Raw genomic sequence first — 14,857 nt, 5'->3', positions numbered from 1 at the left:
TCCCAGACCTTTCTGATAAGCTCCTCAGTCTCCATCACATCAACAAATCTCAAAAAAGCTCAACTTATACTGACACAAATGAACTTTGTTTACTAATTTTCTTGCATGTGGAGCCAGTTAGTTGCACTGGCTTTATTTTATGGATGTTGGAGTGAGAAGGAATTCCATATGAGGAAGATTAGCAGTACTCTGGGAGGAGAATAGCCTCCGCATGCCAAATATTAAACCATTAGCATGTCATGAAGTCATGAGTCGCACAGCAGCAGTCTTCTGTCAGAAACCTCTTTCGATTTGTTGCGAGACTGACAGCTACTGGAAAACGACTGAAAATATTTGGATGATGTAAGTTATGACAACATTTTGTCCCTTTGGGATAAATAAAGTATTTTTGAAATGAATACATGCACACACACGCACACAAATAAGAGTGAACTATGCCTCACTTTCCTATCAAACATGCACTACTAGTACCACATAAAACACACCGAACTTTGCAGTTGCGGCGTGACAAACTGCAAAGAAAAGTTCAATGGGAGTGAATTTTTTACTTTTTTTTTTTTTTTTTTTTGCGTGCACAGCTACACGCATGTGCATGTAGCTGTGTGTTTTAGGCTGACCCATGACTGAAGGAGGTGGTGGCAGCTCGGCTGCAGGCAGGGAGCAGATTAATCCACACAGAGCCAGAATGCTGCCCTACAGCCCCAGGCGCCGAGGCATCGGGTTGTGTGCGCGCGCGTGTGTGTGTGTGTACAATTTAGCGCGAGAGCTGACAAATAAATGGGACAATATGAGTTAGGGACAATTTAAACCATCAGCAGGAAAGATGGAGCTGAGATGAAAAGCAGCAGAGAGGGAGAAGGTCCCGACCCGGTCCCCACCGGGGCCGCCATGTGGCAGCTAGCTGCTGTCTGCCGGACGGGGGGGGCCTTTGGCAAAGCGGGCATGACTACACGGGACAGGACAGGCACACAATGCCTGTGGCTGCACCAGCACACATAGCCAGCAGGGGAGCACACACACACTCTTCCACATACACACACCTCATATACTGTGGCGATACAATCCCATATTGCTGATGTCAGACACAGACCTTCTCTCTGCACAGTGTCATTATTTGGAAACGGGTTTACCCTGACAATCTGCTAGCATTTCTCAAATGTTCCGCTAACAGCTGAGTGCGGCGCTATGTTTGTAAAACATTTACAGTAGAAAGGTCACATATATGGCGCACCAAAATAAAAGAGAAACGCACACCCAGGAATGGAAAAGGACCAGATCCACCCCCTTTTAACACTTACAAAACTGCCACAAAGAAATGTGTCAAACACAGAAAACATGGAGGAAAGAGCAGAGAAAACACTCCCCACGTGTCCCATCTCTCTGTTCATTATTCTCACGTTGACATTGTTCTTTCTTTTTTTATTATTTACTGTGGCCGTCCTTGAAACAACAACACCTCGAGCTGACGCTTAGCGTCTTCAGTGGTGCAGTGAGTCGGTCTTCCTTCACTCCTCATCTGCCCCTTTCCACAGATAGCAAAAAAAAAGCAGGAACCATCCGACTTCCACTCCTGTAACCCTGAAATATTTTCTCGTCTTCCTCCAGGCCCCCACCTCACCCCCTCTCTGAGCCCCCCTTCCTCTTTTTAATCCCGGCTACTTTGCATCTCTGTAACTTGGCTTCAAGCGAACCGTGTTATTTTTACACGCGGGCGAGCAGAGTGTGCGGGCGGGCGGGCGAGTGGCGGTGGTGTAGATTTCCAGGGTTTTTTTTTTTCCTTCTTTTTTTTTTTTTTCCGAGCACCTTCCTCCAACCTCGCCCATCTGCCGCCATCTGCCTCGCTTTAGCCCGCACTTTCCACAGCACTGACATACACACACACACACATAAATGCACGCAGAGACGCACATCCTGTGAAAAAATAACCAACAGCCTCCAATCAGCTTTTGGCACACAAAGGAAGGGACTACAAAAAAAGGCACAAAATGCTGCGCCAAATTGTCCTCCATACTTTTTTTTTTTTTTGAGTGGGATCTACACTCTGCCTCTTTTCTCCTCCTGTCTTTACATCCACATCTCCATCGCTCCACCACCTACAGTCCCCGGCATCCATCTCGCCAGTTGATCCGCTGGCCTCCCGTTGAGGCAGCGCTGACGGCTGGGCAGCGTACGGCAGCAGAAGAAGAAGAAAAAGGAGTACAAGAGTGTGGCTGTTTCGGTGCGCGTTCGTGTGTCCTTTTCCAGTTCAACCAGCAACACCCTCATTCACACTGAGGAGCTGCATATTTACTCCTCACCCTGATATTCTGAAGCCTGAGAAATACGAATTCAAACATACTCACAAAAGGAAACACAATGTGTGTTTGTGAGAGCCACCGGAAATCAGTGTGTACCCAAAAACTGTATTCAAGTAAGAGCATCCCAACTTCAGCATATCTTTACACAAGTGCATCTAAAAAAGTAGCTGTCCAAGAAATGACTGGAGTAAAAAAACCATTTTGTTAACGGACGATCAAACATCATTAAATATTTTAAAAATTACACCAGATGGCTTGTCTTTGGTATTTTAAAAGTCAGAATGAAAATAATTCATATATAAATGACATCATTTCAAACTAAAATTGTGCAACGGAAAACTTTTTTCTTAGGAGTATTCCTGTAGCGATAAGTAATAAATCGACTGATCGTCTGACACATTAAAACGAGCTCAGCAATTTCCATTGACGTTTATTTATCCTTTTTCTCTCTTCCTACCAAAAACTGGATCACAAAAGTCTTCAGTCTGGTGCTTTTGTCTCGACTAGCCATTTTTTAAAGGATAATTTCGTTTACAGAGACTTCACAATTATTTATGTTTTCTTTTAAAAGGGCTTCCACTTCCACTGTTAAATGGTCACTAGTGTTTACAGTTTACTGGCCTTTGAGGATGTGCTCTTTCATTATTGTAAAGATAATGGTCTCATTACAATATTACGATATTATCATTTATCACAATAAGTTCTGGGCCAATGTATCGTCCAGCTAAATTTGTTATCATGCTAGGCCGACTCAAGAGTAGTGATACGTCATAAAAAAGAAGAAAAGAAGTTACTCAATTAAAAGTAAAAAGTACAGATTAGTAAAAAAAGTGATGTTTTTCCAAAAAGTAACTCATGTAAATGTAACTAGTTATTTCCACCCTATAACTTGTTTATCAAAGTATCAGTTAAGCTGATCAGACGGGGCTGCTGATAGATAAACAGGCGCTGTGCGGCGGGCGACACGAGTTCCCCCGGCGTCTCTCCACCGTATTGGTGGAGAGACGGCGCCTAATGGACGGGCCGCCTCTGGACGCCACAGATGCTTTGATGTCGTACCAGGCCTCAGTCAAGCTGCTCGCTTTACGGAACAGACCCCTGACGATGGTGTCACTCATCAGCTGATTAAAGCTACACAGAGGGTGGGTGCTGTCAAAGTTAGAAAGAAATTCATCACTTCTTAGTCACCGCGTTCAACTAACGTGTTACAACCGCACTTCATGTCACGTCTGTTATTCAACTTTTCATATGCAGCTCATGTTATCTCATCTGTGGCTCATCTTGATTATTTAAACAGACGTAGCTCATCCTGGGCTACGTCTACGTCTCACCCACCTGTTGCTGAGCACTGCCGGTCAGCTGACTGTGAAAATGCTTTGATGTTCTACACATACAGACAGAAAAAAATAAAAAAGCTATTTGGTTGTTACCAGTAGCAAAGCTGGAAAACTAAAGGAGCCCCACCCATCTAAGTAAAGCCACTTTAAAACTACAGTTCCCATGCCACCAGCTGGTTGGCAAGCTGTTTCACAGAGGACCTATGAAAAATGCAAACAGTCACCGTGTGTAAACCGAAGGAGCATCAGCTATCAATCTCATTAGATTAACACATTTCTGTAGAAACTATGTTGTCCTGATAAGCAACAAGGCGGCACCATATCAAGAAAAACTATAATTCTGACCGCATTACTGAATATCAAGTATGATTCACCTCCATTTTGTGACTCTTTCTTTCTTTTGATTCATCACAATTTCACCCAGCATCACACCCACTAAAAACATTCATCAGGTACGGGCGTCAAAGGCAGTGATAGTCTATGCAACGGGTTAAATATATCATTGACAAGCAGAATGTGCATGCATGGTGCTTCCACATATAACATGTTATTATATTTAAGCAGTTCTTTGCCATTGTGATATTGCAAACATTGATACTCCAATGACGATTTCTATTAAGCGGGCTAGCTACCAGAGCAGATAACAGCTAATATCAACTTGTCATGCTAACATTGACTTCAGTCAATGTGTAACAAAATAAAATGTTATAGCTAGTGTTACTCTGGCTGCATATAATCTAGATTATCAAATGAAAATTCATTTGATGATGAATTTATCATTATCACATGCATGTTTGTTTCACTATTTCTGTGAACAGTGACACAATGAATCTCTAAAAAATTGCAATTTCATTCAAGGCTTCTGTACTACAAGCACTTTGATCTGCTTTGTTGCTTAAAATGTGCTAAATAAATCTTTGCCTATATTTTCAGATTGTTTCTGGTCCATCCTTAGCTGGTCCAAAATGTAAAAACGACCCAAAACTGGAAGTTTGGACGTTACATTCAAGACCTTTCTCAATAAATATGAAAAGAAGACATGAATCAAGTCATTTATTATTGCAGTAGTATAATCCTAGACACTAAAAAAACGACACAGAGAATTTCTCTATCTTATTATCCATCAGACTTTGGATGGTAGATTAGCAGGTCTAGGTTGAGTTTAGGCCATTTCTTCTGAATACATACATATGCCTTTAACAGCATGCCCTCTGCAATAGGGCATCTTTACCAGGGACCAGTAAATATGGAAGATACTTCAAAATCTAGGCACCAAAATTGCCTTGAATCCATTTAGCAAAAAAAAAAAGTTGCTTGTTTTGATTCCAAAAGGAGATTTTTACAGTTCTGGTAGATCTTTTCACCTAATATTTTGTCAACTGCATTCAGAGGCGTACGATTAGGACACAAATCAGATAAACAGGAAGACTCAACACAGGAATGTTAAAGTTAGAAAATAATAAAGTAGTGCAAAGATTTAAATAAAGACACTGAGAGGTTCAGAAACCAAAAAACGAATAAAGCTACACAAACAATTAGCATAAAGTGTTACCTCTGGAGCGAGGTACTCTGGAGTTCCACAGAAGGTCTTCATTGTAGCAGCATCAGTGATGCCCTCCTTGCAGAGTCCAAAATCTGTGATTTTTATATGACCATCTTTATCCAGCATCAGGTTTTCCAACTGGACCCAAAACAAAAGACACAAGTGATTGTCATTATCCATCACTGAGAAGCACCACAGTACCTACAGTGAAGGGCTTTGTTGACAGATCAAGGACAACTGTGTGGACAGTGACGCCAAGATTTAACCTCTCCAAAGCAGGACAGCAGAGGCAGACACGTAAACACCAGCAGTGTGTTTTGAGTAGCAGGCGCACTCAAAACACACAGCTCTGAACAAATGAGGGAAATAAACTTCAGGCATGTTGTGGATCCACTCAACCTTTTAATTTTAATGGCTGAAGTGTTTGTCTCACTCTGCGTCTGCCTTTTCTCTTTCTTTTTTTTCTATTTTTTCTTGGCTGCTGTCAGTGGGTCTGAGGCCAAGGCTGCCAGGCAGGCGCTCAGACGGAGCAATCTACCTCTCTACCTCTGTGGCATCAGCAGCCCACCTCCCCACCCCCTTCTTCTCTGCTTTGTGTCGGTTTCTGTCCCACTTTTTAATTACAACCGATTCTGAGCCACTTGTCTCAACCTGGACAAATAAAACCTAAATAAACGAAAGACACACAACTGTGGAGCTGTAAAAGGGGAAAAAAAGTGCCCCCTCCAGCCTCCCCTTCTTACTCCTTTGGCTGTGTTTACCTTGAGGTCCCGGTACACAATCTTGGCTGAATGCAGGTAGTTGAGAGCTGAGACGATCTCGGCGCCGTAGAAGCGCGTGCGCTCCTCGGAGAACACTCGCTCTCTGGACAAATGGAAAAACAGCTGCAGGAGAAGGAGAGAGGGAGAGAGAGGGGTGAGAGTAAGCAAAAAAAGAAGGAAAAAAAAGGGTAAGTGGGGGGGGGAGACAGCAGGGACGGCACAGCAATAATTACTGATTTATTGGAGGAAATTAGCACAACACAAACTGGCTGCCCGCACCATATTGAGATGATAGATAGCGGAGGGGAGAGTGATAGTAGGGGGGGCTGGCGTCTCGGAGGAGGGTTGGTGGAGGCGCCCGGCAGCTGGCGCCTCATCTAGCAGCTCCCCCCCCCTCCCAACCCACCTACCCTCCGTACTGCACATACTTCTTCCATGTTACCCTCTGGGCTGCGTTGGCATGGCGCTGGCGAGGAGCGATGAGGGCCAAATCACCGGGTTTAATCAATACAGCATTCCAGTTAAAGACGGAGCGACGATAGCTGCCACAGCCAACGCCGCCACCTTCACCATCCTACCTTCGCCGCAACACTCATTACCGGCCTAACCGGCTTCATCCTCTTGGGCCTCCATCGTTATTTCCTACGCTCTCACATCTGGTGTTGGAACAAGATTAATTCTATACCCAACAACAATTTTTAACCCCCAAATGTGGGCTTACCTCATACCATGGGGGAAATAAGTGTTGAACACAACCTTTTTTTTGTTTCAGAAATACATTTCTAACTGGGTAGTTAGCATGAAATTCACATTAGCGACAGGTAAAAACTTAAATACTATATCAATCACTCAACAAAACATGTTACATTACAAATGTACGGAAACGTTGTCTTGTAACAATTCAGCTACATGAGTAAACAGGAGCAAGAAGAAGAAGAACCTTATAAAAACCTGCCCATTTCTCAACAATTACAAAATAAATCTTTTGCTCTCATGGCCACATATGTAATGAAGACTATAACTTACAAACAGTATATTGTTCTCCTCATTGTTAAAAAGTGTATGAATCTTTTTTTTTCTTATAAATTAATTTAAATTGGTTTAAAGTAGGACTTTTGTTTTCAAATCCTCATCCAAACTATTCCATAATTTGACTGCAGGCACCAAAATGCATATTTGTTTTAAAGTAGTCCGCACAATTTTATTTTCGAAGTCATACACTTGCCCTCGTTGTCAGATGTCAAGTTAACACACGGACCGACACAAACCTGCTCTGCTATACCACTCAAGTTGTACAAATTGCCCATGCGACCAAAGGTCTTCCATTAATTATACAGGGAGGTTTGCATACAGACAGTGGAGTGATGCTTACAGACCACCTTGCTCAAAGGCCTTTCGTGTCTATGCATGAGAGTGTGTGTGTGTGTGTGTGTGTGTGAGAGAGACAGAAAGCATCAGAGGGGGTAGAAACGACAGGTGGGCCTTCATCAGTGCACTGGCAGCTGTGACTGTGGCAGGTTTGTAATGGTTTGCGAGGGGATGTGTTCGTGTGGCATGCATGGTCACAATTTGTCCAGCTAGGTAAGAATGTCCTCAGTGTGTGTCGCTGCTGGTGTTCTCTTTGTGTGTGTGTTTGCTCAAGCCTGGCATCGGCCTGAGTCGCATAACTAACTGGAAGGGGAGCAGGTGACAGTTGCACTAAGGGAATGAACCAAGATTGCAAAAACGGCCCGATTAAAAATTTGAGAAATGGAAAAGTGAGGGAATCCAAACTCATTTCCTCTTTGACTGTCATTCGGGCTACCTGTCTGCCCCTTAGGTGTGTTTGTAAATAGGCACGAGGAGCAGAGGAATGGGAGAGAAAAGAAAGATGAGAAGGCAAGACAGAGGCCAGTTGGTTGGCAAAGAACTGCGAGGAAGAATCCAACAAAGAAACTTCAGCCCCTTCTAGAGAGTTCGTACTTTCTTTTGCTGCACTGCTGCAGATTTATATTGTTCCTGACGAAAAAAGTTCAGCGATTCTCCAGTGGCCAGCTGTATGTGCAGTGCCTTAAAGGAGTATTACTCCAAGATTTCTTCTGTTTTTGCTTTTTGTGTAACACTTAAAATGTGTCCAGTCATAAAGGACATTTTTAGTTTACTCAGATTATCTGAGTAAATATAAAAAACAGTTTTCCAATTATGATTTTATTACAACAACTGGTCTAATAACTTGCCTTGCCATCTTTGGATGCAAGAAGTGCCATTCAGCATTTGTGGAGATTGGAGGAGAAATTTTGGCCCACTCTTGTATGCTGAATTACTGAGTTTTTTGGGGGGTAGCAATAGCTAATTGCTGTAGCATCTACTTCTTTTAAAGAACAATGTTGAGTGTATTTGTCCTTGTTACATACAAAAAATGAAAATAAATGATAGGATACTTGATGACAGGGGAAAGACAATAAATGCATGCCACACTTTTCAGATGTTTTTGTCCAAAGAAATGTGAACAATACACAATTTTTCCACTTTGCTACACAAACTTCCAAACTTTGTTAATAAAGTACTTTATGTTAGTGTAAGTATCACATAAAATCTGAACAAATACACCAAAATTTAGGGCCATTTTGCCCTTTAATCTGTACCTGACATCAATCTCAGGATTTATTATTGTTTTCTTCATTTTCACTACAATAAAAGGCGGTCAGTGGTTGTAACATGGCTGATTTATACACATTTGTTATTGAAAATGTTAAAAAAAAAAACTCCAGCAATGAGGAAATTAAAGAATTTAGATTTAGCTCAGTCATTTTTATTGTCATTTGAAGCGTGGTTTCTCAAATATATGCATCATCCTGAGTGTACTAAAACTAACTTCAACTGCTTTATTCCTCTCCTTAAAAAAAAAACATTTTTATAAGACACTTGAGAGCTATCCCTGGCTTCATCATAGTGTGGAGTCAGTTGACTGTAGAGCGAGCGGAGCGCTAATTGCTGACAGTTGCTGTGGTGTAGTTGTGGTTCAACTGGCTGTTTAAAGCAGCAACATAAAGTCGGCTAACCACGAATGTGTTTGTATGAGACCTACCTCCCCTCCATTCACGTACTCCATGACAAAACAGAGACGGTCTTTAGTCTGGAATGAATACTTCAGCGACTGAAACAAAAAATAAAACACATATACACACACATTTCCAATGAAACAAACAAAGTGCATTTATGTGTGTGTGTTACAAACACTGCTGCATTCAGTGGGCAAGCCCAACGTACAGACCTGCATTTACTGAGACTCTCATTTTTCTAAGAATACATAGAGAAGCTGATCATTCTTTGGGAAATTTGGACAATATAGTAACATCCAGATTTCTCTTGTGTTCCTGTAATGCCACAAATTCTACCTGTTACAGATCAATAAACAGAGTACAATCAAACCTATATTTTCATTTTGCCTGTTCAACATGTCTTTCTCTCCACATCCTCTCACCCTAAAGTAAACAGCGAAGTGAGAGAACAATTGTGAGCGCAGGTGAAACTCCAGTCCCACTGTAGCCAAGACAGCAGGCACAACAAAACATCATCATACTTAGCTTCCAACTGTTTATGCCTCTGTGCAATTGTTCAAAGAAAGTACCGTTTGAGTATATGTGTGCGTGTGTGAGTGAGTGTGTGGATTAGATGTGTGCACGTGTTTTCTTTTGAGGGGAAAAGGCTGCTGAGCAAAAAGAACAGTTGGTCGCCGTCTCTTTGTGGCTGCAGGTGTGACGGGGGTGAACGCAGATATGAACTATAATTGCTCCCTTGATGGACATGCGCATCCGCGTGCTTGTGTACGTTAAAAGACGGGGTGAGAGAGGAAAAGAAAAAGCCAACAACCGAAATCAATTAAGTCCAAATGACTGATGGCGGAGCTCCATCTACAGAAAGGTCAGATATGCTGATGATAAATGAGCACATATTGGAGAAACTGAATGACTTTCAGCCCTTACTAGCGGCCAGTTGGCGGGAAAACTTCTAAATTTAATTCAGATAACACACCATACCTGGTTTTGCTGGTAGCAACACTCTTCGGTGTTGATACAGTTACTGAGAAGACTCAGAGGAAGCCACTTGCAGCATCAGTATGTTGTTAAACATTAGGCAAAAGCTATTTGAAAGGAAATTGTATTTCTAGAACATGTTTACTGTTCACTCAGTAAACTGCAAGAGGGTGAAAGAAGCCGTACATGCAGTACATAACAGGAAGGCTGAATGTGTTGCATCTAACTTGCTGTGCTTTGTTATTTTGAGCTTTCAAATGTCTGTCATAGTGGTCCACTAGGTAGAACTTTCACCTTGCAGATTCTGACCTGGCATGCTAACACCACAACCTGCACTACTTACAAATATAAAATAACAAAGGAAGTTTAACAAGGGAATGCTAATTATTTTGTAGTTGTTTTAAATAATAGTAAAACCCTGTTTTACAGCGACTGCTCTCTCACAAAGCAGCTCTTAACATAAATACGTAATGTCTGGTCGCAGCAGGAACGACAGACAATAATATTGTAATAATGATTTAAACTCTGTTCTTTTATCCTCTAATATTCTAGAATTGGTAATGGCACACCAAAACATTAACAAATTTAAATTCGCCATAAAATATTCATCTGTGCTTTGATGCTACAGATTCTGTCGAGATACTTACGGTGAGAAAAGGATGCCTGGTGTTTTTCAGTACTCTGCTCTCTGTGAGTGTGTGAGCAACTTCATCCTGTACACACAACACGGAATGAAACCATTTTCAGTGTACGACGTGGAAATGCATCAAAATATTGTTTACACAAATGCATTTGACAAACCTTGGCTATGATGACTTCTTTTTTAAGGATTTTCATGGCGTAATACTTCCCGCTGGCCTTTTCCCGGACAAGGATGACTTTACCAAACGTTCCCTTCCCCAGCAGCTTCAGGTAGTCAAAGTCACTCATTGTCTGTTGTGAAACAAAGAAGAGTCGCTGTCAAAGTAAGACGCTGTAGGCTTGTTGAGAACTCTGCTAAAGTCAGAGACATTTAATATACCCAGAGATAGTAAAGAGCAAAAGAGTGAAATATTTTTGTTTTACTGAATTGTTAAATAAATGCCTGTGAATCCAGCTTTTTTTGTGTGTCAGTTTTCAGTAACGCGTCATGTTAGAGAAGGCTTGCTGACTTTTATAGGAAGATGTTTTTAAATGAGTTCAAAACTTCTTCCAAAACAATAAATCATTTAATTGTCATTAACAACGTCTGCTTTTCCTCACAGTCACTAACGTTTTGAGGTTACATTAGAAGTTTGATAAAAACAGAAGAAAATAAGAAGAATAGATTAAAAAAAACAACATAAAACTCCCTCATTTCTCTAGTTTATATGATGACTTGCATCAGGACTGTGTGCAGCACCTTGCGTTTGTGGTGTGTAGTGGAGATGTCCATTTCCTCCTCCACCATGTTGTCAATGTTGGAGGTGGGGCTGCACTGGATCCTCTCCTCCTCTTGTCTCTGCAGCTTGTCTGCCACCATCTGGATGGCCTCTGTCCACTCATCTCTGGTGATGGAGACAGTTATTCATTTCTTTCAGCTTCGATGAAGCTTCTTGCTTGTTTTCAACGTAACGTTCTGCACTTAAATGGTTTGTATGTTAAACTGATAGCAGCGCAGGCCCAAACAAGCCCAAAAACCTGACAGGTCAAACCATTCTCACCCCATTCTTAAGTTGGGCGACTGATGCATTTCCCAAACCGGGTCTCTCAGGTTCCTGAAGTGTTTTTAATTAACATAAACACCTATTTGTTCAACAGAGAAGAAAACACGGTCAGCTAGAGAATCAACCAGATGAGCAATGATCAAAGAGCAGAACTAATGCCTGTCTGCGTGCTTGTGTGTGTGTGTGTGTGTGTGTGTGTGTGTGTGTGTGTGTGTGTGTGTGTGTGGGCGTGTGTGTGTGTGTGTGTGTGTGTGTGTGTGTGTGTGGTGTGTGTGTGTGGTGTGTGTGTGTGTGTGTGTGTGTGTGCGTGTGTGTGTGTGAGCGGGTGTGCTCCAACACACCCCAATCCATCAGAGGGAACAATGCATTGTTGTTTGCTAACATCGTTCCTCCCCATTGACTTTCCATTAGCAGTGCTGTTCAACATCTGTTGGGAGGAAGCGAGTGAGTTTGCGCGTCTGCGTGTGTGTGCAAGTGCATGTGTGTGTCGATGAGAGTCTGCAACAGAAGGCCAGCCGTGCAACAGGATGTGTGGACACATTACAGGGTTTTTAACAATGATGAATGTCATGGATCATACACAGGGCAGTGCTTCGCTCCGCTCTGATACGCCGCAGAGGAGAGGAGAAATTCAAACGATGGACGCCTGAGAGAAATAGCAAAAACTTGGAGCTTTCTGCTCCGAAGTCCTGCGACTGAACTTAGTCGGTGGTTAAGTCTAAGTACATGGAAATAATAGTTGTTATGGATCATAAGATTGTAATAAGTGATGTCCTTTATGTTTACATACTTCAGGGCAACAACTAACAATTAATGTAGTAACTGATTATTCTGACTATTGATAGATTAATCAAATTTATTTTTTAATTGGCACTTTCTGGAGATTTTCCATTGTACCAAAAAGGCTTATTTTATACAATATCAGAAATAAATAAAAAATTTGCACACAAAAAAATGTTAAAAAGCAAGTCCTTAATAAATTAATAAAGTAAACATTTTAGGGCTGATCTGGTGACTATTCTTTCACTTAATCGAATAAGTGAAAGCAAAAAGGGCTTAATAAAAGTCTTTTGTTTAGTTTTTACAGTGTTTGAATCAGGCGAAGCTAAAACTAGGCTGCTTGAGGCGTGTTAGGTAAAGCAAATTTACAGAGAAAGGTGGATTGATGTGGGGGTCTGAAATGGAAAATTTATTTATTTTTTGTACAACTTTGGATTAATTACCACTCTGAGTAGGTTGCCATTTCAGAAATTACTAATTTTTCAGTCTATTTACTCCAGTTAACTATTAATTTATTACTAAATTAGTTGCCTATTATTCAAATAATCTATTCATCTCGATTAATCCAATGAATCGATTCAGTCCTAATAATGAAGAAGTGTTTTTCCTCACACTGTAGGAACAATACTTGTCAATGCATTTAGTCATTAGATTGACTAATTTTACCTTTATTTTTCAATTCAATTTGACTGAGAACAAATTTTAACAATGATCTTTTCAGAAAACGTCAAAATGTCATACAGCAGAAAACAGAAATAAATCAATAAAACTATATTCATACTGACTAAACGTACTAAATACAAACAATAAGTCAACAGTTTTTAAAAGCAGGAACATCGATCATGTACTATGTTTTTACTGAGTTGATGAAGGTCAATATTGAGGTTAGCATTTTGATCTTTAGTGTTTTTCTGTGCGTTTTTTCAATTGTTGGATTCAGGACAATTAAACTTTGCAGACGATAGTTTCATTGATGAGTTTGTACCAATTTATTAACCGAGTACAAAGTTCTTCATGCATTGTTAGCTCTGAAGATTTCACGTCCAGCCCTGATGTTCACATATACTAGCATTTCTAAATCCTTGGGTCTCTGCAGGAGCGACGCTGAACATTTTCAAATACATGTACCTGCACTGAAGTCCCGATGAGAAAAATATCAATGAAACATGCCTGACTCATCGGGGATCACCTCTGTTTCTTTTTGTGTTGTGTTAAGCACCCATATGTTCCTTTGAGGTATCTACAGGATTGGTAGCCTAAACCTAAACGCAGCGCAGTGGCTTTAAGATCTATATTCCTTTCTTCTGCAAAGACTCCGAAGCGTATCCTAGACACTTCAAAAACAAGGGCAAACTCAAGTTATGCTCCATCCCCGACAGCGGAGCGTTAATTTGTGACACGAGTGATGATGTGTGTGTGTGTGTGTACTTGCGCGAACGGGATATGTGAAAAGCAATGGGAACTCTCTCAAGGTCAGGCAGCAGATAAATGCTCTTTCTCGGTTAGTTTTTTTTTTTTTTGTATAATGAGCCTCTTTTCCTCATTTTTTTTCCCCTTTTGCTAATGAGAGATAATGGGCCTGCCTACAGTCGGGCATCGCGCCAACACGTGCCACCCTCTCCCCGCACGGCTGGGGCTGTAGTAGCTGGAGGCCTGCCAGCACTGGTACAGTAACAGCCCCATACAGTAACACACGCGCACACACACCCCCAGTTGTGGCACAATACACACTCTTTTCTTCTTTTCAAGAAGCTTTGAGTTTTATTGCTTCACTGGTGCTAAATATGTGCAAACACTCTGAGTCGACAGCAAAACACAAACACATCTGGAGCTGTGTTCGCTGCCAGAGACGTGCGCTTTATAAGCTAATTAATAGGAAGTTATGCGATTTATTTTAACTCTGAAAGCTCCATTTGATGATGCGGAGGCAAAACTTCAACAAAACACATATAACGAGGAGAAACTTGGACGGACAGCTGCAACACACACACGCACACATACACTTATATACATACACGCAACCTCAAAGCGTGCACAGAAGCATCTGTGGTCTTCTGGGCAAAGCTGTTCATTTTCTGGAGATAAACACCTCAGCTCCTCAGAAAGGAACTGAGCAGCTGGAGAATTTATGCCAACACCACTTGAAAGGTCTCCTCTCCACTCAGTCTCTCTCAGACACCAACAAAGCACAAACTCTCTACAGTGAAGCCCTTCATATACATACCTCTGCTCCTATTAATGCTGCTGAATATATTGCACCCGATATTTGTTCTATGGTTTATCCAAAGAAATATTCATTTTTAAGAGTGCTTTTTTTTCATAATTATTTTTACCAATCTGTGTTAAGAACTGTTTGCTGCTTTTCTACTTTTTGTTTAATTAAATCGCAATCCTGTGAACTCAATCTGCTCAACTTCAAAGTGGCTTTCTCAAACTTT

The 14,857-nt window shown here is 41.3% G+C and overlaps 1 protein-coding gene across 3 annotated transcripts in view; it reads right to left on the bottom strand.

Moving 5' to 3' along the window:
• akt3a (v-akt murine thymoma viral oncogene homolog 3a) overlaps positions 1–14,857 on the bottom strand; it is a 60,196-nt gene that overhangs the window by 11,105 nt on the left and 34,234 nt on the right. For all 3 annotated transcript variants that reach the window (XM_055029679.1, XM_055029680.1, XM_055029681.1), the window contains 6 exons: positions 11,336–11,480; positions 10,756–10,887; positions 10,602–10,667; positions 9,006–9,074; positions 5,939–6,061; positions 5,187–5,315 (listed from right to left, as the gene is read on the bottom strand). In XM_055029679.1, the coding sequence (XP_054885654.1) occupies positions 5,187–5,315; positions 5,939–6,061; positions 9,006–9,074; positions 10,602–10,667; positions 10,756–10,887; positions 11,336–11,480 (664 nt within the window). The remainder of the gene's footprint in view (positions 1–5,186; positions 5,316–5,938; positions 6,062–9,005; positions 9,075–10,601; positions 10,668–10,755; positions 10,888–11,335; positions 11,481–14,857) is intronic.

This window comes from Poeciliopsis prolifica, unplaced genomic scaffold, assembly GCF_027474105.1.
Source record: "Poeciliopsis prolifica strain line A6 unplaced genomic scaffold, Auburn_PproV2 SCAFFOLD005, whole genome shotgun sequence".
In the NCBI taxonomy this organism is placed as follows: Eukaryota; Metazoa; Chordata; class Actinopteri; order Cyprinodontiformes; family Poeciliidae; genus Poeciliopsis; species Poeciliopsis prolifica.
The sequence above is the reverse complement of the archived record's forward strand: the minus strand, read 5'-3'. Positions and strand labels throughout refer to the sequence as shown.